This window comes from Tamandua tetradactyla, chromosome 1 (assembly GCF_023851605.1).
Source record: "Tamandua tetradactyla isolate mTamTet1 chromosome 1, mTamTet1.pri, whole genome shotgun sequence".
Lineage (NCBI taxonomy): Eukaryota > Metazoa > Chordata > Mammalia > Pilosa > Myrmecophagidae > Tamandua > Tamandua tetradactyla.
In genome coordinates, this window is record NC_135327.1 from 186,675,268 (window position 1) to 186,702,505 (window position 27,238).

General features: G+C 42.7%; 1 protein-coding gene and 1 pseudogene across 2 annotated transcripts in view; both read right to left on the reverse strand.

Moving 5' to 3' along the window:
* LOC143681961 (olfactory receptor 9A4-like) overlaps positions 1-27,238 on the reverse strand; it is a 79,277-nt pseudogene that overhangs the window by 20,297 nt on the left and 31,742 nt on the right. Inside the window, exon 3 of the transcript XR_013175000.1 lies at positions 12,622-12,678. The product of XR_013175000.1 is annotated as an olfactory receptor 9A4-like (transcript). The remainder of the gene's footprint in view (positions 1-12,621; positions 12,679-27,238) is intronic.
* LOC143687551 (olfactory receptor 6V1-like) lies at positions 8,134-9,295 on the reverse strand. The gene has a single exon (XM_077164614.1). The coding sequence runs from the start codon at positions 9,293-9,295 to the stop codon at positions 8,348-8,350; it is 948 nt and encodes a 315-aa protein (XP_077020729.1). The 3' UTR covers positions 8,134-8,347.

Consider the following 27,238-nt stretch of genomic DNA (forward strand, 5'->3'; position numbering starts at 1 on the left):
ACCCTATTACCTTTGGTAGACCGAACCGGGGAAAAATTTCTTCCATAATCTTCTTGACTACGACCTGGGCCGTTTCTCTCTTAGTTGGGTAGGCTTCAACCCATCCTGAAAAGGTGTCTATAAAAACTAGTAAGTATTTAAGTCCATACTTTGCAGGTTTAATTTCAGTAAAGTCGACTTCCCAGAACTGCCCAGGTCGAGTTCCCCTTAGTCTTTTTCCGTTAGGAGCTTTGGTGGGGTAGGCGTTCACAATTTGACATGCCTGACACTCTCTGGCTACGCGATCTGCCAGTTCTTTCCTTTTTGAGGCTGCCAGAGGGTACAATTCCCTCTGGTCTTGCAGGAGCTGCTGTAGTTTCCCTGTCCCAAGGTGAGTGAGCTGGTGGACCTGCTGTATGTAAGCTAGGGCTTCCGATTCTCCTAGGGGTGCAACTTCAGATAGTGTTTCAGGGGGTTGCTGGTTTTCTTTGGTTACTAGGACTAAGTTTATAAGGTTCCTTAATGCTGCCGCTTTTGCTTCTTCATCTGCTCGCTTATTACCCATGGTTATTGGGTCTGAACCTCTTTGGTGGCTAGCACAGTGGACAATGGCTAGTTCTTTGGGAAACATGACTGCTGCCAGGAGTTTAAGAATTTCCTCCTTGTGTTTGATTTCTTTACCAGCTGAGGTTAATAGCCCTCTTTGTTGGTAAATTGCCCCATGTACGTGGGCAGTAGTAAAGGCATAACGGCTATCTGTATAGATAGTCGCTCATTTTTCTTTTGCTAATTCTAGAGCTTTTGTGAGGGCAATTAGTTCAGCTTTTTGGGCAGATGTTCCCTCCGGGAGGCTACAAGACCAAATAACTTTTGTCCCACTGACTACCGCTGCTCCCGCTCGCCTCTTACCGTGTTGGAGAAAGCTGCTTCCGTCCGAAAACCAGGTTACCTCCGAGTTAGGTAATGGTTGGTCTTTTAAGTCTCTGCGGATTCCGGTCTCTTCAGCTAATATCTCTTGGCAAGTGTGCAGCACAGGTCCCGCGGTCTCGTCCGGGAGCAGGGTAGCCGGGTTTAAAGCTGATGGGGCCCCAAAAGTCACCCTGTCTTTGTCTAGGAGGATGCTCTGATAGTGGGTAATTCTGGCATTTGACATCCATCTATCTGGAGGTTGGCGGATTATGCTCTCCAGGGCGTGAGGGGCTATTATGGTCAGCTTCTGTCCTAGAGTGAGTTTGTCTGCGTCTTTTGCCAGGAGGGCAGCTGCCGCGATGGCCTTGAGACAGCGTGGCCATCCGCTGGCAACTGAGTCTAATCGCTTGGACAGATAGGCCACCGGTCTCCTCCAGGGGCCTAAAGCCTGTGTTAGGACCCCTCTAGCCACGCCTCTCCTTTCTTCTATGTAGAGCGTGAAAGGTTTATTCATGTCTGGGAGGGTTAAAGCTGGAGCTGACAGGAGCGCTTTCTTAATGCTGTCGAAAGCTTCCTGCTGTTCTATTCCCCACTGGAAATCAGCACTCCCTTTGAGCAAGGGGAATAATGGGGCAGCAAGGGCTGCAAACCCTGGGATCCACAACCGGCAGAATCCCGCTGTCCCTAAGAACTCTCGTAGCTGCTTTCGGGTCGTGGGCGGGGGTATCTGTGTTACAGTTTTCTTTCTAGCCTCAGTGAGCCATCGCTTTCCATTCTTAAGAGTATATCCCAGGAAGATTACTTCCCTTTTACAGATTTGGGCCTTTTTGGCCGAGGCTCGGTACCCCAGTGTGGCTAGCTCACTTAACAGTTTTCGGGTTCCATACTCACAGTCCTCCTTAGTGTCTGCTGCCAACAGTAAGTCGTCCACATATTGTAGCAAGGTGACTCTGGGATGCTGAATTCTGAAGGAGCTTAAGTCTTTATGAAGAGCTTCGTCAAAAATGGTGGGGGAGTTTTTGAACCCCTGGGGCAAGCGTGTCCAAGTCAGTTGGTTCGGGGATCCCGTCTCTGGATCGATCCACTCGAAAGCGAACAAGGGTTGACTGTCCTTATGCAAGGGCAGGCAGAAGAAAGCATCTTTTAGATCAAGCACAGTATACCAAGTCTTTTCAGGATGGAGAGTGCTGAGCAGGTTATAGGGATTTGGCACCGTAGGATGTATATCCTGCACTCTGCTATTTACTTCCCGTAAGTCTTGCACCGGTCTATAGTCTCTAGTCCCTGGCTTTTTGACCGGCAATAAGGGAGTGTTCCAGGCTGATTGACAGGGCTTAAGTACTCCCAAGCCAAGGAATTTCTCTATATGGGGCTTGATTCCTTCCCGGGCTTCCTTGCTTAAGTAGTATTGTTTTACCTGAATTGGAGAGGCGGTGGGCTTTAGGGTCACTACTACTGGGGGCTGATTGACTGCCAACCCTAACCCGGCAACTTCTGCCCAGGAATTAGGGAATTCTTCAAGCCAGGCCTGAGGAATAGAACTGTGGAGCTGTTCTGATTTTACATACAGCTGATATTTTTCTTCGACTGGCAAGGTGAGGGCAGTTATTACAGGTTGGCTTACTAGCGGGTTTAAAAATTCCACCTTTGGCCCCTTAGGATTGAAGGTGATTCTCGCCCTTAGTTTAGTTAACAAGTCTCTTCCCATAAGCGGGGCAGGGCACTCAGGAATGACTAGGAAGGAGTGTTGAACCCTCCCCTTCCCCAGGTCCATGGTTCTTTTAGTAGTCCAGGCGCGGTAGCGACTGCCATTTGCTCCCCGCACTAAGGACCTTTTTGTAGAGAGTGGGCCTATAGGTTCTTGGAGGGCCGACACTACTGCTCCTGGGTCGACTTCAAAATTAATTGGTACCCCCTCCACATTAAATTTTACCCTGAGCTCGGGGAGGGGTGCCGAGCCCTGACTCCCCTAGTCCTCACTTTCTAGAGCCAATGTGGCCGGTTGTTGCCAATTTGGGGGCCTAGTACCCCTCCGTTTTTTCGGACAGTTTTTGGCCCAGTGCCCAGTTTCTTTGCAGTAGGCGCACTGGTCTGGACTAAGAGGGGTACAATAACGCCGACCAGAGGGATTTTCTCCAGCTCGTCCTCTACCTTCAGTGTTTCTTTCAACTACTGTGGCCAGGATCTTTGTTAATTCTTTCGTTCTCCTTCTCTCTCTCACCAACCCTTTTTCCTCTCTCTCTCTCTCTCTCTCCTTTGTTCTTTTTCCTCCTCTGTTTCTCTCTTATAAAACACTTTTTCAGCTTCTTTGACTAAATCTCGCAAGGCTAGGTCCTGCAACCCCTCTAAGCGCTGCAGCTTGCGTCTAATATCTGGAGCTGATTGGCCGATAAAGGCCATGGCCACTGAGGCTCTTTGATCCTCCGATTGAGGATCAAAGGGAGTATACCTACGGTATGCTTCCATTAGTTTTTCTAAAAAGACTGAGGGCGATTCGTCCGCTCCCTGAATAACCTCTCTTACCTTGGCCAAATTGGTGGGCCGGCGTGCGGCTGCTCAGAGACCCGCTACTAGAGTCTGGCGATAGATGGACAGATGCTCCCTACCTTCAGAGGTGTTCGGGTCCCAATTAGGGCGGCGCAGCGGGAACCGATCGTCGATGACATGCTGGAGTTGGGTGGGTCTCCCGTCTTGTCCAGGAACTTGCTTCCTGGCTTCCAGTAGGATCCGATCTCGCTCCTCCGTGGTGAAGAGAGTCCCCAGGAGTTGTTGACAATCATCCCAAGTGGGCTGGTGAGAGAACATAAGGGACTCCACCAATCCAGTCAGCCTAGTGGGAGCCTCGGAAAAAGGAGGGTTATTATTTTTCCAATTATATAAGTCAGAGGAGGAAAAGGGCCAGTATTGTAGAGCGGGCATTTCTCCCCCGTGTCCGTCATCCACTGGAGGCCCGTACGGTCTGAGGGGGAGAGTGACCGCCACATCAGATGGGCTTAGTGCTCGTCTGCTTCGTGTACTATGTGCCGGTCCTGGTTCATCTGGGATCGTCTGTTGGTGAACCTGCGGAGAGGGAATGGAAGAGGGCGGAGAGAGAGTACTAGAGGAGGGAGAAGGTGAGCTAAGAGAGGGGGGGTCCTGTACCGGAGCTGAAGGGTAGGGAGGAGGGGAAGAAGGACCTGCATCGAAGAGGATTAGATCCGATTGGGATTCTGGTAAGACTGCAGGAGGCAAAGAAGGATAGAGTTTTGGAGCTTGAGAAGGACCTGGCTCCTTGATTGGAAGTACAGAGTGAGAGTCATGTTGACCAAGAGGAGTAAGAAACGGCTTTACCCATGGAGGTGGGTTTTCACACAGGTCCTGCCAAACCATGATGTAGGGCTGCTGGTCCGGGTGGCCATACGGGTCAGGGCGGAAGATGACTGACTTGACGGCCCGAATCAAGGGTAGATGAAAAGTTCCTTCACGAGGCCATTCCACGTTAAAGGAGGGCCACTGGGCCGAGCAGAAGGTCTGCCATTTGCCTTTCTTTACAATAAGAGATAGATTCTGACCTCTTTCCCTGACCTCCGACCAGTGTCTTAAGGTCAGAGAAAGTGGAGTCGACATTCCCTGACCCATCTTTGGTAAAACAAAAACAATTCCTAACACACAAATACAGACAGACACACACAGAGCCGGCACACCACGTTTACACAGTTTCAGAGACACAGCTCAGACTGGCCCGATGACTGTGATCGAGTCTTCCCCCGTCAGAAGGGAAACAGAATCAGAGTCGGCCCTGTAGGAAGCCTCCAGGCGTCCCCGGAGGTCCCCCAATCCCGAGGCGTCCCTCGGGAGAGTGACCTGCAACCCCGGACACGTCTGTCGGTTGCAGTCGGGAAGTGCTCACGCGACTCCCCGACAGTCACTGCCAGTCTGACAGACTAAGCGATCGCACCTCAGACAAAAAAGGCCTTACTTACCCCGAGAGAAAGAGCTGTTGGAGCCTTCCCCTACGAAGAGCCGATCTCGGTGGAACCTCCAAATGTAAGAATTTGAGAGTTTTGCCGCGCAAAGGAGGACTCCAAGAGACGTTCTCTCATGCAACACGCAAGGGGTTTATTTACCACACATGCATGGGGCTCACTGAACACGCAGGAACAGAGAGCCCCGAACCTGGGTTTTGGGAAGCCTTTTGAGGGCCAGGATAAGGGTGTGGGGTTTGAGGGTTGAACATTAGTTACAGGTTCTGCTTTATGCAGGAAGTAGATAACGAACATTTTGCAAGAAGCAGATAACAAACATTTTTCGCGCATGAGTCATGGGAGCTGCTTCTTGCAAGAAGCAGCTGTCTCGTGCAAAACTCCCTTACTCAACCTTCTCAGTTGCATTCTTAGATAAACTTTCTCCGGCAGTTACAACCTTGCATAACCAAGGCAGCAGAAAACCTTGCATAACAAAGGCAGCAGATAACCGCCCCTGGGAAGTCCCGGGTTGTTTTAGCCTGATGGGGCCCATAACTCTTTTCTTTATAAAATCCTTCTTTACATAAGAAAAGTTAGCTACTGTTAAGTTTTATAAAATCCTTCTTTACAATGTCACACAAAATAACATGGACCAAAGGAAGCAATGTGTTTGTGAAGAGGCTTGCAAACTGTTCGGTGAAAATTTTTCCTTTGTAAATCTGAATATTTCACACAAGACTAAGCAGACCTTTTGTCTGTCTATCAAATAAGCAGAATTCGGACAAATTCTTTGAAAAATAGAATTATAATGGGATTTAACATAAGGGTTTCATCTTAAAACTAAGAATATTTTAGGCAGCACAGGAAGGGGTTGCCTCACATAGCTGTGAGTGGCCCATCCCTAGACTTGGTCAAACAGAGACTCCACGCCAATTTTATAAAAGTGTTGCAGTGAGGACTTGTCCACTCAGAGGGAGGGGGACCTGGATTGTATATAAACTCCCTTCCAATTCCACAAGGCTGTGATTCAGTTACATCAAGGCCCTAAATCTTGGGAGATTTTCATAATACTCATTTTGACTTAGAACTGGAATCCCAAGATTCTTCCAGCAAATTGAAAATGTCTATTAAAATTTTGTTCTTAGTTACGTCTATCTTGTTACGTCTCTATGTCACTGTGCACACTGAGGCTCCTGTGACATCAAGACAAATGTGCGGGACCAAACTATCTCTAGGTCATGCATGCTTCCACAGGATATGACCTCCCGTCCCTAATTCTACCAGGAAGTCAGAGACTGCACCATGTCACCAAAGTCACTCAAGAAGTTTAAAGTCAGCCCAGGATGAAAGCCTCAGGAGCCTAAATCCTTGTTCCTGTTTGCAGAAGTAAGAAGACCTGGGAGAAAAGTCATTAAGGAAGGATGGCTCCAATAATAACAAATGTGTCCTCAAATTCCTCTTTCAGTGCCCTTCACAGCTTTGAAATTGGACAACAGCTTTCTTACACAATTTCCTGATTGAAAATTCCACCAGCAAATTGTTTAGATCAGTGTCAGTCAAACATTAATGTGTATACAAATCACCTGGGGCAGAGTGGCTGTTAAAATGCAAATTCTGATTCAGGTTTCAAGTGGGGCCTGGGATTCAGCATTTTTAACAAGTTCCCAGAGCTTGCCAATTTTGTTCCAAAGTTCACACTTTAAACTGCACTGGACCACAAACAAGTTTCTTAAGAGTATCACCCCTGTGAGATGCTGGTTGCAATTTTGACAATTATTTGTGGAGGTCCAGGTATAGTTACACCTTTCCCAAACTGACCAATAAGAGATCCCACTCCCAAAGAAACATTATGAAAAATACATGATAGACTGTTGTAGGCTGTTGATTATTTTCAATTTTTTAAGAGGGAAATGTGCAGAGATGAGCCAGTAGCAGGAGGGAGTCTCTCAGGAGGAAAATCTGAGTGAATTTACATGATGATTATTTTAGGAGAAGAAGCCAAAGGAAAGTGTTTGCATATCAGAAGGAGATAATTGCTTCCCACTTAGTTCTTCAGCTTTCACAAAGTTTGCGAGGAAGTTTGTAATTAGTCCCTTGAGAGGTGGAGGAGAGAAAGTTCTCAAAATGAAAAACTGTTTTCCCTGCTGGCTTTTACAACAGAATTAGAAGTATCTCCCCACTTCTGGCAAGGCCCATAATTGGGAAAATATCTTGTGGCAGTTTAGAAAAACAAAGAACAAGCTTAATTAGGGATCAAGATACACGGGTGGTTACAAGAGACTGGTATCTCTCGGCTGTGTGTACTGATATACTGGGACACTAACAGCCTTCCCTGTGTCAGCTCTGTGGGGTGGTCCCTGCACTATGGTCATCCACATAACCAGTGCCTCTCCTCTGGTTATCCTATGAACAGAGCTAGCTTTGGAATTAAGAGGAAGTTCACATCTGCTAATCTCAGCCCAGTTTAGACTCAGTCTGATGTAAGAAAACAGACACTAGACCCATTCTCACTCCCACCATTTCCCTGTGACTTTCTAAACTATTCACAGACTTCCAAGGAAGTTCTTTCATTTGCCCTCCCTTTACCCCCCTTTACTCACAACACCAGCTCTATTCCATTTCCTCCTTTTCTTCCAGCTTCTACCATCTTTGCTTTGTCACTCAGTGAGATGATTATCTCCTGACCAAGTTGTTTTCAGGAAACCCAACTTCCAAGGATGTAGGCAATAGGTCTGTGGGAGATGAGAAGTAGTGGCCAATGCGAAGGAGAAGAAGTCTGAGAAGTGGCCAGCTTTCTCCTCCCTCTTAAGTGAATGGGAAGGATAAAATTCAGACAGGAGATACTTATGAGCTTTCTGCATGCAAAGTTTGGGAAAATGATACCCAGAGAGCCCTTTCTTTTTAAAGGCAAAAGGGGGGAAAGGAACGGAGAAGTGGGCAGCCTGGGTGTGAGCGATTCTCCTCCTCCAGGAGCAGTCCCAGAGAGACGGGCCAGGGAAAGGCACAGAGATCTTTCTGTGTTGGGGGTGCCAGGCCTCTCTGCTCTTATGTAGAGAATATCCCCTTTTGAGAACCCCAAACTGAACCTTGAAGCCAGTTCTTGAGAAAGCCAGTTCACATCCAAAATAAAAGTTACGTGCAAAGAAACATAAAACAAAGCCAGAGTCAGACTGGGGAGAAGAGATTTTAATAGCATGCTATTATACCAATAGATTATTTACTGAGCTCTTATGTATCAGATCCTCTACCAAGAGGTTTACTTGTATTATCTCATTTAATTGATGCCATACCACCATTTTTGCTTCACAGTCCCTCAAGATGACCATTCCTTAACTCTCTCAGGCTCACAGATGCTTGCCTTTGAGATATTCAAATGACGCGTGGTAGCCCTTTCTGCGGTGCAGAAGCAGAAACTTGGTAGGGTACGAGGTGAGACTAAAGGAGGTGGAGTACCTCCAGCCTGGGCAGCTAGGTGTCCTCCTGTAGGGTGCCATGACAGGAGCTCTCCACCCCTCTCATTTGTGGGCTGCTGGGTCTCCAAGGAAAATCTTTTTGGTAAAATCCTTAATGACCTCCTTGACCTTCTCATTCCGAAAGGTAAAAATGAAGGGGTTAAGAAAAGGGGTCACCACGGCAGTCATCAAGGCCACCATCTTGTTAAGGTGTGTGGAATGACCTTTGCCTGGCCTCACATAGATGAAAATTGCACTGCCATATCCCAGTACCACCACAGTGAGGTGGGAGACACAGGTGGAGAAGGCCTTCTTGCGCCCAGAGGAGGAGGGGATACGTAGCACTGCGGCCACAATGAGGACATAGGAGACCATGATAAGCAGCATGGTGGTCAGCACAAAGAGCAAGGAGAAAAAAAAGTCCATGCGCTCAATGTGGTGGGTATCTGAACAGGAAAGCTTGAGGAGTGGGGCAGAGTCACAGAAATAGTGGTCAATGACATTGGGGCCACAGAACCAAAGCCGTGTTTTCTGCAAAGTTGGAGAAGTGATGGAGAGGAACCCAATCACCCAGCAAGCTACCACCAGCTTCACACAAACTGGACCGTTCATGATGGTTGGGTAGTGCAGAGGGCAGCAGATAGCCACATAGCGATCAAAGGCCATGACTGTGAGGATCAGAAAGGTGGTGGAGCCCAGGGAGAAGTAAAAGAAAGACTGGGTCAGGCATTCAGCCAGAGACATAGTCTTGTGCGTGGAAAGCAGGTCTGCCAGCATCCTGGGAACCACGGTAGAGGTGACCAACATCTCCATGAGGGAGAAGTTGCAGAGGAAGAAGTACATGGGAGAGTGGAGACGAAAGTCAAGACATGTGATGGTGATAATGGTCAAGTTCCCCAGCATTGTCACCATGTATATCAGTAGGATGAAAGCAAACAGGAGGATCTGAAACTCATGGAGATGAGAAAATCCCAGGAGCACAAAATCACTGACAACACTGTAGTTATTCATTGCACGTAATGCCAGTCTCTGCTATCTGTGAAACCAGGAAATCTTAGAGAGAAATTGCCATCATCCTCTCTTCCGGCTATGCTCCCTGATGGCTGGCCTGAGTCCTAAGCAGACTGGTCTGTGTATATGGCTAATCTCCATGTCCAAAAGACATATTCCCAAAGGATAGAAGTTTCCATGAGGCAAGGAAAAGACTGGTGTGACAATAAGGTTCAGGGTCAACTAAACAACTGACCCCGTTTAAACACCTAAATTAAATATGGGTCAGTTTAGGTTATCAGCACTCTTATTCCCTTTGTCTTCTACTTATTTTTCATTTAGCCCATGTTAATTAAGCTCCAACTCTGTGATTTTTCTTGGTCCAGGGATAAAGTGGCAAACACCTCCTGACTGCCAAATGTAATAGTCTTTTAATCATAATAATGGCTGTTATTTACTAATTTCCTTCTGTGTGCTAGATATCAGATAAATTATTCCTTTTAATCTTTTGTGCTCAATCCTTATCCTCCTTGTCTTGTCTTTGACATGTCAATCTATGACTAACCCATTTTTATGTCTCCCTTTATATTTGTATTTCTATATCTAATACATACATAGATACAGAAGCAGATATACAATATATAGATAGACATATATATATATATATATATGTATATGTATCAGGAAATTTTGTTCACACCTTTTTCTTGGGGGAGAAGGGTGATGCATGGGCTGGGAATTGCACCCTGGTCTCCCTCATGGCAGGCAAGAATTCTGCCACTCGTGCACCCTTTGACTAACCCACTTTTGAAATTGCTTCTGTCCTTGACAGCAAGAACACTGCAACTTTTAAGTTCTCCTACAATTCCCTGTCTCCTTCTCTGGCTTCTTGCCTTTTTGCCATTTTCTAAATATGGGTGTTCTCCACATTTCTGTTCTTATTCTATTATCTCTCCTTCAAAAATCCCATGTTTTTTTTACACCAAAGCAACCTTGACAAGTTAAAAGTCTGGATTTTTGTGGTTTTTTGAGTTGCAGGGCCCATTTCTAACTGCCTGCTGGATGCCATACTCAATATGTCTAAAAATAAACACATCATCCTGCCCCTCAAAACCAGTATCATGTGTTGGCACCCTATTCTGCTAGTCATCACGGCTTGAAACCTTGACGACATCTCGGACTTTTCTCTCTCCCTTCTAATCCACTTGAAGTGATGCTCTTGAATCTGTCTGTCCACCCAGGTCTACTTTTTTTCCATCAACAGCACCCAATTCAAAAAATTTACTTCCTCATAATTTAATGATTGCAGCATTACAATGCTTTTTTTATTTGAAGGAACTCCTGTATTTGCCCTATTCAAATACAGTTGGTTAGCTATAACTATTTTTCCAAAGTTTAAATGTCAATATGTTGCTTTTAATAATCTGTAGCAATGTGATTTCAGTTATACATTACTCTCAAAATTAATTAATTGAACTAGCTAGCCATCTACATTTATACACTAAAGGACTAGAGGGACACATTTTGAAATATCAACAATGGCTATCTCTAAGTGTGGATTATAGACTTTTAAATGTTTACAAATATTTTGCTTGTTTTCCAGTTTTTACTTGAACACATAGTATATTAAGTTAGTGACCAGAAAAATTTAAAAAAGCAAACTTTATTTCTTCTTTTGTCTTTTTAATTAAGAACATACTCCCAGCCTTCCAAAGTTCTGTGCAATTCACCCATTAGCCTTACCCTCATCTCTTCCTTTCCACATATTTTGTACTACCACCAAACTGGACCACTTGCTATTCTGCAAATATTGTCAATTCCATCTTGCTTTCATACCCCTTTTTTATGAATTCTTATGCTTAGAATGTGCTGTCCTGTCATTTTTGTCTGACAAATTCCTACCTGCCCTTCAAGGAAGGGCATGTTAAATACCCCATCCAGAGATGAATTCGACTTGCCTGGAATTTTCAACCAGTGAAATTTGCCTGTTCTACCTTGCAATATAATTGCTTGTATGCTAGTCTTATCCCAAACACTCAATTTTTATTTTCTTTGTGGCCCTCTTCGTATCTAGATAGCACTCCAGATACCTAAACAGAGTAAGTACTCAGTAAATTTTGTTTAAACAAATGTACGCATAAATCTGCTGGTTTCTCATTGCTGGACCTGAGAAAAAAAGCTTTGACAGGTAAAAACATTTTCTGCAGTGCTTATTTGTATGCACGCATAGTAGACAGTAACAGAACGCAATGGGACAACCATGTCCCCAAAGTCTCTCATCAGAAAGACAAGATGGGACCAGGTATGTTTTAGAATCCAATCCTAGAAGGCTGTGGCAGCACCCTGTAATCAAACTCACTACTCCTTCTGCAGCAAAATACATGAATATTCAACACTAAACAGAATAAATAAAGTTTATATAGCTTCACATCTATTAGTTCAAGTCAGAGGTGACTGCCAAGTTAGTTTGGCATAAAACCATTCTATTTTCAAAACCATTCCATTTTCAAAACACTTTTTTTTTGCATGGGCAGGCTCTAGGAATCAAACCAAGGTGTCCAGCATGGCAGGCAGGAATTCTGCCTGCTGAGCCACCATTGTACCACCCCAAAACACTTTTTATTAAGCAATTGTAGATAAGGGGCTGAGAAGGGATAGGTTCCATTAATTGAGTATCCACTACATACTGGTTCCTGTGCCATAACAACAGTACAAAATAGGTATCACTTCTACATCACAGTTTATAAATACTGAGGCTCAGGATGCTGAAGAATTTCAACCCAGATTCATATAATCAGAAAATATTAGAGCTGGTATTTGAACCCAGAGTTTTCAGACTCCAATATCTATTTGTCATAGTATCCAAAACTCTAAATATGTGGAACCTGCAAAATTTTCAATCAAACACAACACCATTATCAATCCCTGGACACATGTGCTATGTTTCAAAACCTGTTAGTTATAACCATGAATAGGGAAAGTATTTAATAAACGGTAAATGAGGAAATATGTTAAAAAATGCATTCCCACGATCAGCTGTCAGTTATCAGTAATGTGTAGGAAGTAATGACATTTATCAGTAACGTGGGAAGAGTATCCCTTTCCTGGCAAAAAGGATCTAACTTGGGTCTCTAAAGCTATTGCAAAGCTAATCAAAATTTCCCCAAAAAGGTTCAGCACTCAGTTCTCCATCATTGCTGCTCCTCTACTCATCAGTTCCCTGTTGTGATCTCATCTACACATCCCCTCATTGCCATTATAAATCCCTGAGCACAGATGAGCAATTCAGTCTAGGGGCCTATTTTATGTTATTTACCATCCCTGCCACCCAGGCAGCTATGACTTACCTGACACGTTTTTGAGACCTCCCATCCTGAGGTTCCCAGTCTAAAACACTTGTAGTTCTGGAATGAGAGGTCAAAGAATTAATTCAGAGATTGCCCTTCAGTCAGGAAGAGTACAGTTGGAGCAGCAGGCTCACCTCTCCACCAAGCTATCTGGCATCCTATTAAAACTGGCCTTCAGCATAGTCCCCATTATTATACCCTTACATTTAACCCCACTTCCCCATCTTGCCCATCTTGCATTCCTCTTTCCAGCCTTTTTTCAACCTCCTGTAGTTTTCTTTTCCTTTTGAAGATCTTTCCTTCCCTCTTAGAGTCAATGATTATTGCTTTCCTCTTCACCCATGACTTAAGCCAGTTTCTGTTCATGCTGTTTGAAGACTTTTGTGGGCTCAATCTGAGGTCCAAAGCTCAGAACAAGTATCCAGGAGTTTATTTTAGTCCCTTCTGTACTTGCTGAATAATTTTATATTTCAAGATTATAGTTTACAAAGCTGATTGTTTAATACGAGCAAAATTTAAAAGGCAATGCTTAATTTGCATGTAGAATTTACTTTTCTCTGCATCAGTATCTTCTACAGAACAGATGTTCTTCAATGTGACCTTTGTAGCAGCGCTTAGAATATTCCCCTCCCTTATTATAAGCTTATAGAAAAGGTCTCTCAGGGTCAGGAGTCCTACATCCCCATGACTCAGCCAATTCAACTTTTCAAATGAGGAGGTGATGCAATGCCCCATCAAAACAGGCCAAGCACAGCCTTAGCTATTACAAGACAGAAAAATTAGGACTATAGTCAGCCACTGAGTATACACTTTGGACAGGATCACACATGATAAGTACTTGACAGTCTGATTTCTCAGTGTGTCCTCAGTTTCACCACTCCTTCCTGCTAGGGATCCTCACTGGTAAGAGGTCCTTTTAATCTCTAGCCAAATTCTTCATGCTGAGGGTTTTACAGTTCAGATCACTGTTAAAATAGTTCATCTTTGCCCATATAATAACCCTCCAGGAGCTTGGACGCATTTGGAAACTCCATTCTTCTTCTGCATCTTCCTCTCTCTCCAAGTTACCCTTCTTGCTTCTAGTTGAATTATCACAGCACCTTTTGACTTCTGAAACAACTTTCCTACCCCAGAAAATGGCTTTTTCCTAAGGCATTAAGTATGCAGAGGCGGCAGCAGAACCCTCACCTTGGCTGTTTGTAGCAGCAATTTTTTCATCAGTTTCCTAGGGCATGTTGATCTTCTCAAATGAGTAAGAGAGTGGGAGTTGAAGAATGAGACAGAGGGTTAGCAGGAAAAGAAACTGAACAATCCTTTGTGGTTCACAGGCCTTTGAAAGAGGCATGAGAGAGGAAGGGCACACACAGAGGTAAACAGAAGACTGGGTCAAGCAGACCAGGTAGCAGCAAGCATTAGAGGTAAAAGAAAGATGTAAGAAGACTGTGCTAAACATTCAAGGGTTTGTGAAAGCTCAAAGAAAGGAAAGAGACACATTAAGCAGTAACCTTGGATGAGCTTCCCTTGAATCTGGGCCACTGTGAAAGGGGTAGAAGGAGTGCTGCCAAAAAGAGCAGACTTAGCTTCTCTCCCTAAGGAAGAGCAGGATGAGATCGATGCAGGGAGTAGAGTTACATCATGACAAGATTCATTGCTGCACTCAAAATCTCCCTATAACTTCTATCAACAGTACCATGAGCAACAGTGTGAATTACTTACTTACTGGAAAAATATGATTGATGTTGCCAGACACTGTTGTAACTCTATGAATACAGTAGTAAAGAAAACAATGCTAGGCTTTATAGACAAGTTGGATAAATCAGACAGTAAATAAGCTTAACTAGAAAACTCGGATAACTCTTAAAGCTATGAAGGTTAGGGCATGGCAGAGAACAAGGTGAAGAGCAGGGGAACTCACGAGTTTTAGACCCCATCCTGCCATCCAGGTCCAGATGCACAACTCAGTAGTGGTGGCTGGGACCCAGAGCTCTGAGCCAGTAGACTAGAGAGCAAGTGAAATGGGTTAAGCGAAGCAAAGAGACCCCTCTCAAACTTCCTGCTGGAGACACAGTTACCAAACCTGAGACATCTTGGGCAACCCACAGTAAATAGAAGCCATGCAATAATAAGGAATCAGACACTCCACAAGGCCTGGCCCCCTCTCTCTATGGTCTCATTCTCTCAATTATTCAGGCCACTCCTGGTGCCAGAAGACTGAGAACTGAAACACACGCCAGATTTCTTCAGTACTTATGAGACGCTACAGCAGAATCTAGAAAAGGGGCATGACATTGGTTCCCAAGGAACAGCTGCCTCATTTGGGGATTTGGGCACATCCAGGCACCACCCTCAGTTTGAGAAATGTGAACTCCAGGGAACAAACAGGTAACTGTGTGTCCACAGGGGCCTCCAAGGGAACTGTGCCTACTCTCTATCTCACTCTCTCCAAAGAAATAGAGCTCATTGGAACCCTTTGAGTCTTAGAATCTGGGCTCTGGGGTGAGAAGAACAAGGCGTGGGGGCAAGAGTTGTGCACCACGTGCTTTAGATACAACTATCCAGGAGCAAAGATAATGAGCTAAGAATTATTCTTTTCTCTGGTCACTCAAGAGGGGAGAAAATCAGGTCCAACTGACTTGCTGTTCTTTCATGAACTAATAAAAAGAGGGATTCTGGATAAGAAAAAAAACATTTCTTTCAGGGAGAAAAAAAAATGGCCTGAGCATCAAAGTATTGGGTGGGGTTCACTCTCTTGCCTCAGATGATTTTCAAAGAATTTTCTATCAGGGCCTCAGTTTGACTACATACCAGGGGACTTGAAGCATAAATATGAATTCCTGAGTTGGTAATTGGGTGAGAGATAGCCATTAATAAAGGAATCATGCCCATGGTTACCAGAGATAAGATGTTAACTGAAAACAGAATCAGAAATTGAGAATCTGTTTATAATTATGAAGTATTAATACACACATTTTATACTGGTTTGAAGCTATTATGTACCCAGAAAAGCCATGTTGTTCTAATCCAATCTTGTGAGGGCAGACCTATTGTTGGGAAGGACCTTTTGATTAGGTTGTTTTCCTGGAGGTATGATATTATTGTGGATTGGACCTTTTGATTGGGTTGTTTCCATGGAAATATGACCCAGCCCTTTCAAGGAGGGTTTTAGTTAGTTTACTGAAATCCTTAAAAGAGCCAAAAAAGAGTGCAGAGAGTTCAGATGCTTGGAGACAGACAGAAACTCAGAGAGGAAATCACTGGAACTAGGAGCTAAAAGTAATGAAACCCAGGAGCAAAGGGCCAGCAGACGTTGCCTTCCCATGTGAGAGAAAAACCCCAGAAGTGATCGGCCCTTCTTGGATGAAGGTATACTCTTGTTGATACCTCAATCTGGACATTTTCATGGCCTTAGAACTGTAAATTCGTAACCTAATAAGTCCCCTTATAAAAGCCAGTCTATTTCTGGTATATTGCCTTCTGGAAGCTTTAGCAACAGAAACACACATATATATCCACAATTAAATATTTGTGGGTATATATATATATATATATATATATATATATATATGACAAAAATTTTTTCTTTCAATTTGCAAATTTATATAGGCTGGAAGAAAATGAAAAAATGCAGTCATAGAAAACTTTGATGAGGATAAAATTTCATTATTGTGAGTGAAAACACCAAGGGATTTTATATCTCTTTATCAGAAACACCAGCTTTCCTGAGTTCTCTGCTGCACCATGAACATGTATCATCTCAGTGCCCCAAGCTCTCAAGACATTATGTAGTTCTTCTCCCTTGTCTCTTGCTCTGCCTCACAGCAATAACAGCTTTTATTTTTTATTTTTTACTTTTTTTGCATGGGCAGGCACTGGGAAATGAACCCAATAACAGCTTTTTAACATGCTTCCCACAGACACTGTTTCATTTGAGTCTCTGAACAATATGCAAGAAGTAGCCATTAGTGGTGTCCTTATCTTACTGCTGGTATTACCCAGGAAGCTCTTTCTCTAGTTAGGGGCACTTGGTTTGAATCCTAAAGAGCATAGTACAGGCAATCTTTGACTTTTGTACAACATGACCTTGCATGTCCTCTACACTAAAGTACCAACGTCACCTTTCACACCCATATTTTCATGTATCTGTTGGTCGATGAACATTTCTAGTATTACAGGTAACACTGCCTGCTGTTTTGTCTGTACAATTATTTTAAAATTTTCATGAAAAATACTGAAAAATGATCATGGAAAACTAGAAAAATGATGATGATGATAACAAAAAACAACTTTAAGTGTCAAAGAAGTAATCAAATAAAATTAAGATGGGAATTATTAGGCATAAAACAAGCAAGAAATCCTTAGTGTCAGTCTTAAGCTCACTGAACTTAAGCTGGTTGATTCCATGTTCAAATACAAAAGAAAAGGTCAAAATTAAGTAACACTTTAGAAATCTTGGAATATGTTTTCCAGCCAGGGTTAGATCAACTAGAAACAGTTTGAGAGTAGAGGTGTATTTTTTAGAAGATTTAATCAATAGAGATGGAAAGAAGACAGGAAGACGTCACAACAAAGATGTGTTAATTTGAATATAGGAGGTGCTGGAACTATGAGATTTTTCATCGTTCTGATAACAGTTCTCAACATTTTCCCTTTCTTCAAATTCCCTCAACTATGACTTGTGCATATACAATTTTTCTCTTATTCTAGGAATCTGAACTCCTAGTAGAACCAGAAAGGAGCCTCCTATTTGCCCATTTATCCACTTATCTCCTATTTATCCTTTATCCATTTGCATGTATATCCAGAAGATATAACATAGTTATGCCTAGCATACCATCTTGCATATATACAATAAGGTAGGCTTGAGTTGACTATGTCAAAGAGAAACTGCATTAGACAGTATGAAACAGGCAAAGGTGACTTTATTCAAAGTTATGTGCAATAGAGAAGAGAAAGACAAGAAGGCTATTGTGATAGAAAGGAAGAAAGACTAGAAGAATATCACAATAGGTGAAAGAAAGAGTGCTGAACTCCACTGAAGCAGATGGCAGAAGAGTTTTAAGGACAGAGGTGAGCTACTGGAAAAGTACTGAGGGGGAAGTCAAGCATTGAGGTATGTCCATTACATGATGTTATCTCCTTAGTTGACTGTCAAGGCCAGGTAGAATATGTTCTGTGTGGATTCTGTAAAGGACAAGATGAAGGAGGTTAGGGACCTAGAGACAAGGGGAAGACTGCCCAAAGTTTAGTCCAGCTAGGAGAAGTTAAGGCCATCTTGGACAGTAAAATAATGGGTGAGGAACTTCTTAACCTATACTGTTTTCTAGAATCACAGGGCTTAGGTAAAATTATCAACAATAATAAAGAACCTGCTGATTTTCACCAGGCAGTATACACTGGGCTCCATCTGATAGGATCAGTAGAACTCTACACCAGTATTTCCCAATCTCCTTGCCTCTTCTTTCCTCTATTCAAAACTCTTCTGTTTTTTATGAATTTTCATTCACTTTCTCCTCTCTTGGTACCCTAACAATTATTTTTGATCTTTTAACTCCCTATCACCTGAGATGGAATAACTCTTCCAGTCCAATGATCTAGTTTATAGAATTATGTTACCCACATATCTGTAAGGCAAATATACCAACTTTAGACCAAGTTGCCACTAGCACTTGTGTTGGTGAATTTTATTTGCAGTACCGAGTTTATAGGAGAACTTTGGCAATTTTTTAAAGCACAACACAAGTGTCTCAACGACTTTAAGAATGATACAAATGTAACTTATCACAACAGCCTGTAACTATGCCCTCCTTTGCTAGATGGACTGTTCTATCTTTGAGCAGTTTCGGGGCTTATTGCACTTCCTGGGGACTGGTGGTTTATAGGATAAACCTGGATAAGACAAACTGGGGAAAATCAGACATTCCAGGACATTGTTATAGGAAGGGAAAATCATCCTTTCTGGTGTCTTTGACTTTGTATTATATAGGCAACAGAAAGTGTCCCAAAGCCAATGAGGAGAAAAATCAGACTGAAAACAGATCACGGATTTGGGACTGCTCTGGAATGGTTAGGTCATTCACTGGCCTGCCTGGAGGGGAACACATGGTAAGTGAGTGAATGCTTTGGTTGAGAGCTACCTCCGGAATTCTGGGGAGTTGGGGAACTATGCCTATGATTCCGTGAATGAGTACAGTTTCCATGCTCTGGCAGCCATTGCGCTAATTCCTCTTTCACTTTGTGGACTTGGAAACTAAATAAATAGGTGGGAAGAAATTATATCCTCTGAGGTAAAGCACAACTTTGCATATTCCTTTTTTCTGAAATAATAATCTTTCCCCAAACAGCAGCCCTGCCTTTATGTGTATGTAACTACACATACATACACACAGATACACACACACACACACACACACACACACACAGACAACTCCATCTTCTCAGGACTCTCAATCTGTGACCCAAAATATCTGGTTTGGGCCCAGGTTTGAGGCATCAGGTATCTTCCTCCACAGTTCTTTAGGTAACCTCAAGTATATACCAACATTACCAGCTCAAAACTAGTAGGGGTCCCTTATTATCCTTCAAATGAAGTTCACAAACTTCATTCTGGCAGAGGCTATTATAATGATCTCATTACTATCCCCATACCTAACAACATCCCTCATTCATGTTTCCATTCCATACTACCAAAAGAATCTCTGTTCCTATCAGGTTAATTAATCATAATAAGTTCTCTCTGCTTGGAATTGCTGCTTAGTCACTTCCTGCTTCTAGAAATGCTGTATCATAACATCTGCCCCCTTACCCCACATCCTACAACATGTTAAAAAAGACCTGTAAGTCCCTTTCCATTATCTTAAGCACCTTAACTGCTAATATCATTGCATTCTGATCTTCCATTTAGCACTTTGGGTTACAGTACATGAGACAAGCCATTTTAACATCTAATAAGGATTGAGAGGAAGGAAGAAAAGCAATTGGCAAGAAATTATGAATTTGATGCAAATTAATAAATAAGCTAATATACTGCTGTTCATAAATATACACAAAACTAAATTACCCCATAATCAGAATAAAGGGCTCAGTAAGAACTTTCTTCATCACAAGCAATTCACAGAACCTCCTGAAGAAGTAGGTCTTGGCAACTTCTCACTCAGCTCTTGGTTATCAGTCCCTGGTACTATTTCAAGCAGAGTCCAGCATCATTAATGCCATACATTACACATCCTGACAGTGAAATTGCTGTGCAGAAGCTATGCTTTCCCAAAAGGGTGCTAAACACTTATTACAACAAAATTATGTATGTCTGGCTACAAGTTTCTAGCAAATACTTGAACATTATTTAGGAAATGCTGTCTGAAATAATTTGGAAATCTCAAGAATTTAAGGCAATAGCATCTTTGGCTCAGGAAATTCAGGTTCAGAGTACCCGAACGGTAAGAAGATCACAATTGTAACCCAGATTTACAACTGTTTTATGAACCCAGAAGGACTGTTGATCTCCATGCCTTCCTAATCAAGCCACCTCTCCTCATGTAAGAGTTGAAACAAAGAATAATCTGACCAAACATCTTTCCAACTATTTCTTTTCTCTCTCCACAGAGGAGCTATGCAAAAACCATTGCCTTAAAGATGGCAGAACAGGAAATGTCGCATTCACTCCTACTCCAAGGAACAGCTGGAGAAGTGACCGAAAAATGACAAGGACAGCAACTCCAGGATATAAGAGAACTGAGAGGGTCTTCTACACCATATAGAGAGGCCCTGGTTGAAAAGGCAGAAGAATTGAGATGCAGAGAACTGGAGACCATCCAGCTAATGAAAACAGCCTAACACACCTCTTTCCAAATGGAGGCCAGGAGCTCTCAGGAATGCACAGACAGAGAGATGGGGACAAAGAAGTAAGCCAAACCACTTCCCTTGATAGCACTACCCTTGAGTGCCTGGCTCTCACCCCACGACCCGCGACTCCCCCTACACCCCACACACCTGAATGCCCCCACAATGCACACCAAGCAGCCCCGCCCCAATCCTGCTCCCCATGCATCCCTGCCACACACCCCCACTCTACACATGCGCACTAGCCTGTCCCAGCCCGACCCACTTCTTCTGCAGAAGTGCAGTCTGGCCCTGCCCCTCCCAAAGACCCATGCACCTGCGACCAGAGCCTGGATCCCCACCTCTCCCACCCTGCTCCCTGCAGGTAGTTACCTGTGCATATTGGCTGCAGAAGCTCATCTTCATACCTGGGCCAAACCCACACCCAGCCCATAGAGTTACACAACCGCGCCCTGCCCATCCTGTGCTCTGCCCACCTACACATCAGCATCTGGCTCCCCCAGACCCATGCACACACATGTGCTCACTCATGCCACACCCTCTCAGCTCTGGGCAAGCACTGACCTGCACATCTGGGCCACACCCACCTCCAGCCCAGGCAGGCACAATCCCACCTGCTGCCCCTGATCTCTGCACACGTACATACCAGGATGCCACCCCCCACACCCAAGCACACGCAAAGCTACAGCCTCCCCTCCAGCACCCATGTATCCATGCCCTAACCTCTTGACCCCTGCACCCCTCCCCACCCCACTCTGCCCTCATGCACACATTTGCCTCACCCCCCAGCACAAGTGCCCTTCTCTTACACCTGGCAGGTGCTCTCATGCACATCCGTGAGATATAACCTCCTCCTTCCACACTCATGACCCTTGCCCCACCACCATCCTATACCTGTGCACTCACATCAGAGCCTGGCCCACTTGACATCAGTTATCCTTGACACACGTCCAGCTACCTCTGTGACCTGGACCCCACTCTTATACCTTCGCACATCTGCATCCCAGCCCCCTGACCCTTCCCCTGCACAAGGACACAACCATGCTCTACACTCCTTGTGCCCTGATTTCTGTAGCCTATACCCAACACTCTGACACCCACGCCCTACAGAGTCCATGCACGCACCCACATCCTGGCCAAGTACCAGCCCCAGCATATCTACTCAGCACCCCCATCTGCCTCCCTCCATGCCCTCCCTTGTATCCCTCAGGTCTCACCCTGCTCCTGCACTCCAAGGTCTGCCTGAGCTGTACCTAGCCCCTACAGCCCCTGCACCACACTTCCACAACCCCACACCCCACACCCCACACCCCATGCTCACAGGCACAAGCATTGTGTCCCTGACCTGTGCATATACCTGTACCACAACCTATTACCGAATTGTTGTGACCCTCCCATGCCCCATATTCTGCTCCACACCTGTCTCACAAAAACAAAGTGTTAGACTACTGAAGGAAATCAGCTTCCAAAGTAACCCTATCAAGATATCTACAAGCCATTGAGACAAAAGGAGATCCTAGCCGTATGACGATACAGACCAGGCTAATGACCAAATGAAAACACCAGAGGAGGCACAGACTTTGGAACAACTAAGCAAAGATGTTCACATAACTCTACTAAATAAAATCAGTGGAATGGCTAGTAACATAGAAGAGATCAAGAAGACTCCAGAAGAGCATAAGGAGGAATCTGAAAGAATGAATAGAAAAATAGCAGATATCACAGAGATTAAAGATGCTGTAGATAAAATTAATAATATGCTAGAGACACACAACAGCAAATTTAAGGAGGCAGAAGAAAGAATAAGCAAACTAAAGGACAGGACAACTCATTTTGAACACACAAAAGAGCAAATGACAAAGAAGAAGGAAAAATTTAAATTGGATCTCAGGGAAATGGTGGACAAAACAAAGTGCACAAATATAAGAATCATCAGTGCCCCAGAAGGAGAAGGGAAGAGTAAAGGCCAGGAAGATTAGTGGAGGATATAATGGGGGAAAACTTCCCAGCCTTTATAAAAAACATCAATATGGAAATCAGAGAAGCCCAATGAACTCCAAATACAATAAATCCAAATAGGCCCTCCCAAAGACACATAATAATCAGCCTGTCAAATGTTGAGCAGAAGCAGAAATCCTCTACTACATACAAGGGGAACTACATAAGACTGAGTTCAGACTACTCAGTTGACACTCTGGAGGTGAGAAGGCAATGGTATAACATATTTAAGAACCGTAGAGAGAAGGACTTCCAGCCAAGACTTCTGGACCCAGCCAAATCATCCATCAAAACTGAGGGAGAGATTAAAATTTTCACAAACAGACAAAGGCTGAGAGAATAGGTCAACAAGATACCAGCCCTATAAGAAATACTAAAGGGAATTCTGCCAGCTGAAATAAAAGACAGGAGAGGGAGGTCTGTACTTGAAAATTTATTGCCTTTTTGTATATATGTTATATTCCACAACTAAAAAAATGTTAAAAATAAAAACCATTGCCTCTCACCAATGTACTTTTTCTTTGACTTCTTACAGCACATGGGTTTTCTTCCTCATGCTTACAATTAGATCTTCTTCTGCCCCCAAATTTCTGAATTGAGTTAGAGCTGATTTTCTCTACCTTCTATTTGTTAGTATAAAACTATTCAAGTCAAGACAAAAATGTAAAAGAATCATTATAGTAATGTGTCTAATGAAGAAAAATAATTGCTTTTAGAAATAAATTATTATTTCTGATCATCAGAAGATAGAAATAAAGTCAACTATAATCCCTCTCCTTAAAGAAAACCACAATTAATACTTTGGAAAAGCTTAAGTTTTGGATCAAATTAGAAATGACAAAAATAATCAGGAGAAATAATTTCAAAACCTTCAGGAAATGCACAGAAGATTCTTGCAGAGAATTAGTTAATTTCATCGCTCTGTCCTCATTCTCTAGTTATTAATCTATTTCTTTTCCAAGTATATTTTTATACATTCAATTTGTTGTTCTTCAGTTTTGTTTAATTACAAGTGTTGTATTTAAAAAATAGAAGAATATGTTTTTGTTCAATTTTATGTTTATTTAGCCTTAAGCCTTTTTTTTTTTGGAAATGCCACATATTCTCCTCTGGGGAGAATTTTGGACTGTTTCTTTATTATTTCTCACTTTTTGATGATTTAGCTTATATTCCTTTGCCATTTCACTTAGCCAGAGTGAGAAATTTTTCTTTTCTATAAGACAGTTGTGCATCAAGGTAGGACCAGACAAGCGACTTAGAAGAGGTTGTCTTAAAGATTTAGAATTGAGACCCTGCCTCAGCTACTACAGTTTAGGGAATAAATTTCCCACCAACTTCCTCACCTTTTATTGCTGTTATCGCTAACTAAAATTATGCATTTGAGAGGGTCATATCCTCAAGCTTCAGCCTTCTTCACAAAACCTTTTATTTTAGCTGCCAGGTAGATTGTGGAAGTGCATTTCTTGAATGTTTCCATACACCCTGTGGACATTTCTACTCTATTACGTACCAGGTGGTTTAGCTTACATCTCCTCTAGACTATTAGTTTTCCTGATGCCTGGCATTTAAGGTACCCAATAAGCATTTGTTAAACTGAACTGTCTTCCCAAATTCTATTGCCTTTATTCAATGATTTGATGGTTTTCTAATCACCTTAGTATATTCCAGATGTTCAAACAAATCAGAGTGAATTGAGAGCATGTTGGGATAAGGGTTACAGACTGCTTATCATTCACTCTGTATATAGAAGACATAGGCACTGAAGTCAAACAGCCTCAGCTTCATATCTTGACTTTACAATTTATGAAATCACTCTGAACCCTCCATTTTCTCATCTGTTAAAGTAGAGATAATAAAAACCTGATGAGATTGTTATATAAGTTAAAAGGTACTATTCACTTGAATCCACATGAAAATGCCTATCAAAGTACATGATACATAGTAGGACGGACTCTCTCTCTCTCACACACAAACACACACATTTATACATATACACTGGCATACATGCATGCAAACAAACACAAACAAAAAAATCATACCCTATTCCCCAATTTGGATATGGCCAGGCAGCTTGCCCTGACCAGTGAAATATAAATAGAAATGTCCTGAGTCAATCATAATGGAAGCGCTTAAGAGATTCTGTCTTCTACCTCTCTACTCTCTTGTTGACCAAGAAAACATGTAGTAGGATGGACAGGTACAAGAATGGTACCTACAATGTTGAACCAGAGCCATGTAGAAGGTTGCTGCTCTAGAGCTGCAGTAAACTTTGCATGGGTGAGAAAATTTTTCCGTCTATTAATGCACTGATGTTCATTTCTACAGCATAACCTAGATTGTCTATCTAATATATATTTGGACTTTGCCTCCACTGAAGGTTGGGCAGATAACTTGATTTACTTCTTTAGCATGAATAGTAAAGGACAGCTATCAGATGAGCCCTTTGCTGACAGTTATTGTATGTAATTTTATCTCTAAATATAATCTTATTCCTTCAAAACCCTCCAGAATGTTAAAGAAAAACAGGAAAGTGTTACAGAATACTGTCACTTTTGATAAGGGAGCTAGCAGCAATCCTTGTTATTCTTTGAAAAAAAAAAGAAGTTTTAACTCTGGTTTATCAGTAAGACAATATTTTGTAACCCGAATAAACCAGAGTTAGCTTCTTTTTTTTTTTTTTCAAAAAATAACAAGGAGTGCTGTTAGCTCCCTTATCAAAAGTCAATCTGAGGGTGGGCCACGGTGGCCCTGCTGAGTTCTCACCTTCCATACCAGAGACCTGGATTTGATTCCGTTGCCTGGCCATGCAAAAAAAAAAAAAAAAAAGTTAACCTGATAAACACTAGGGAAATGAGAGGAGAGCTTTGATATAAAGAAATAACAGCAAAATATTAGAAACCCCAAGCCAGCAGAAAAGCTATCACGTAGTCAGGGACTCTCAGATAGATATTGCATACTGACATTTATAGCAACATTATTCATGATAACCAAAGGATGGAGGTGGTCAAAGTGTACATTGAGTGAGAAGGAGAAGGGCAAATTGTGACATACACATATGATGGAATATCGTGTGACTACAGAAAGGAATGAAGTTATGAAGCATACAACAAGGTGAATGAAACATAAGGACATTATGTTGAGCAAAAGAAACCAGAAACAAAAGGACAAGTACTGTATTGTCTTTTTTAGAAAATACTTACAAGAAAATTGGGGCTTAGATTGTAAGCTCTTATAGAAGTCACATTTTTTCCTGAGTTTTAAGTGTTATTTCTAAATTCTGAGATGTTGCACTATGTGATATTTTTTTCCTGGAACTTTGGGTACTTCTGTGACACCTAAGACTCAGAGTTGAAGTTCTGCACTCTGAAAGTCAGCATTCTTACGTACAGCAACCATTAAAGAAGCCAAAAAAGAGATCAGGCTTCAATTAGAGATAAGAACAAACCCAATCTGTGTTGGGACTAAGGTAAATCAGGATATGGAGTAAAGGATGATACTGTCTGTATTTTAGAACTTCACCTGCCGTATGACACCAATGGAGGACAGGTTATTTGTCCAAAACCTAAATTTTCTGCAGCATACAATCTAACTTAACCTGTCTTGTCAGTTCAGTTAAACAACCTAAACAAATGGAGTCTAGAATTGGGAACAAGGTCTTGCAATTCTGCATAGCTTAATGTAATACCTGCATAAATTCCAGAGTATGTTGGACAGATAATTAAAAATTATTGGCAAAGAGCCCTGAGGGAATGGAGAAAAAAATAGGAAACTATTAAATTTTCCCTCTTGGGAAATCCCTGATATGCTTTCAGACATTAGAGACTTCCAAGTTAACAGGTCAAGTCCTTGCTCTTGAAGCCTAATTTTATGAAATTTATTCTTGTAATGGAGAAGCTAAGCCTAAGAGTTACTTCCGAGAACCTCTCTTGTTGGTCATATGTGGCCTCTCTCTCTCTAAGCCCAACTCTGCAAATAAAATCATTACCTTCCCCCTACAATGTGGGACATGACACCCAGGGTGTAAGTCTCCCTGACGATGTTGGAGATGACTCTCAGTAATGAGCCTGGCCCTGCACCATGAGATTGACAATGCCCACTTGATCAAAAGGGGGAAAAATTTAACAAGATAAGGTATCAGTGACCAAGAGACTTCAGATAGAGTTGAGGTCTATTCTGGAGGTCACTCTTGTGCAAGTTTCAGCTAGATATTGCTAACTGCCATGGTATGCCAAACCTGAACCAACTAACAGTATTCCTGTAAACCCTAAAGACTACCCAGGGCTCGATCTGAGACTCTATAAATAAACCTTCACTGACCGTGCCAGCTTGAAAGGATGTATGTACCCTCGAAAAGTCATGTTTTAATCCTAATACCATTTTGTAAAGACAGTCATTTCTTCTAATCCCTATTCAGTACTGTATGTTAGAAACTTTAATTAGATCATCTCCCTGGAGATGTGAGTCAATCCAGAGTGGTTGCTAAACTGGGTTAGGTGGAGACATGTCTCCAACCATTCCAGGTGGGTCTTGACTAGTTTACTGGAATTCTATAAAAGAGGAAACATTTTGGAGAATGAGAGAGATTCAGAGAGAGCAGAGAAAGACAAAAGAGAAAGCCAGGAGATTCTGAGAGAGCAGGGAATGAAATAGCTACAAGAAGCAGAGTCTACCAGTCAGTGACCTTTGGAAATGAAGAAGGAAAATGCTTCCCAGGGAGCTTCATGAAAGGAAGCCAAGAGAGAAAGCTATGCAGATGACACTGTGTTCACCACATGCATTCCCA

Excerpts from the sequence above, each read along its gene's own strand:
- LOC143687551 (XM_077164614.1), bottom strand. The coding sequence starts at position 9,295 with ATGAATAACTACAGTGTTGTCAGTGATTTTGTGCTCCTGGGATTTTCT.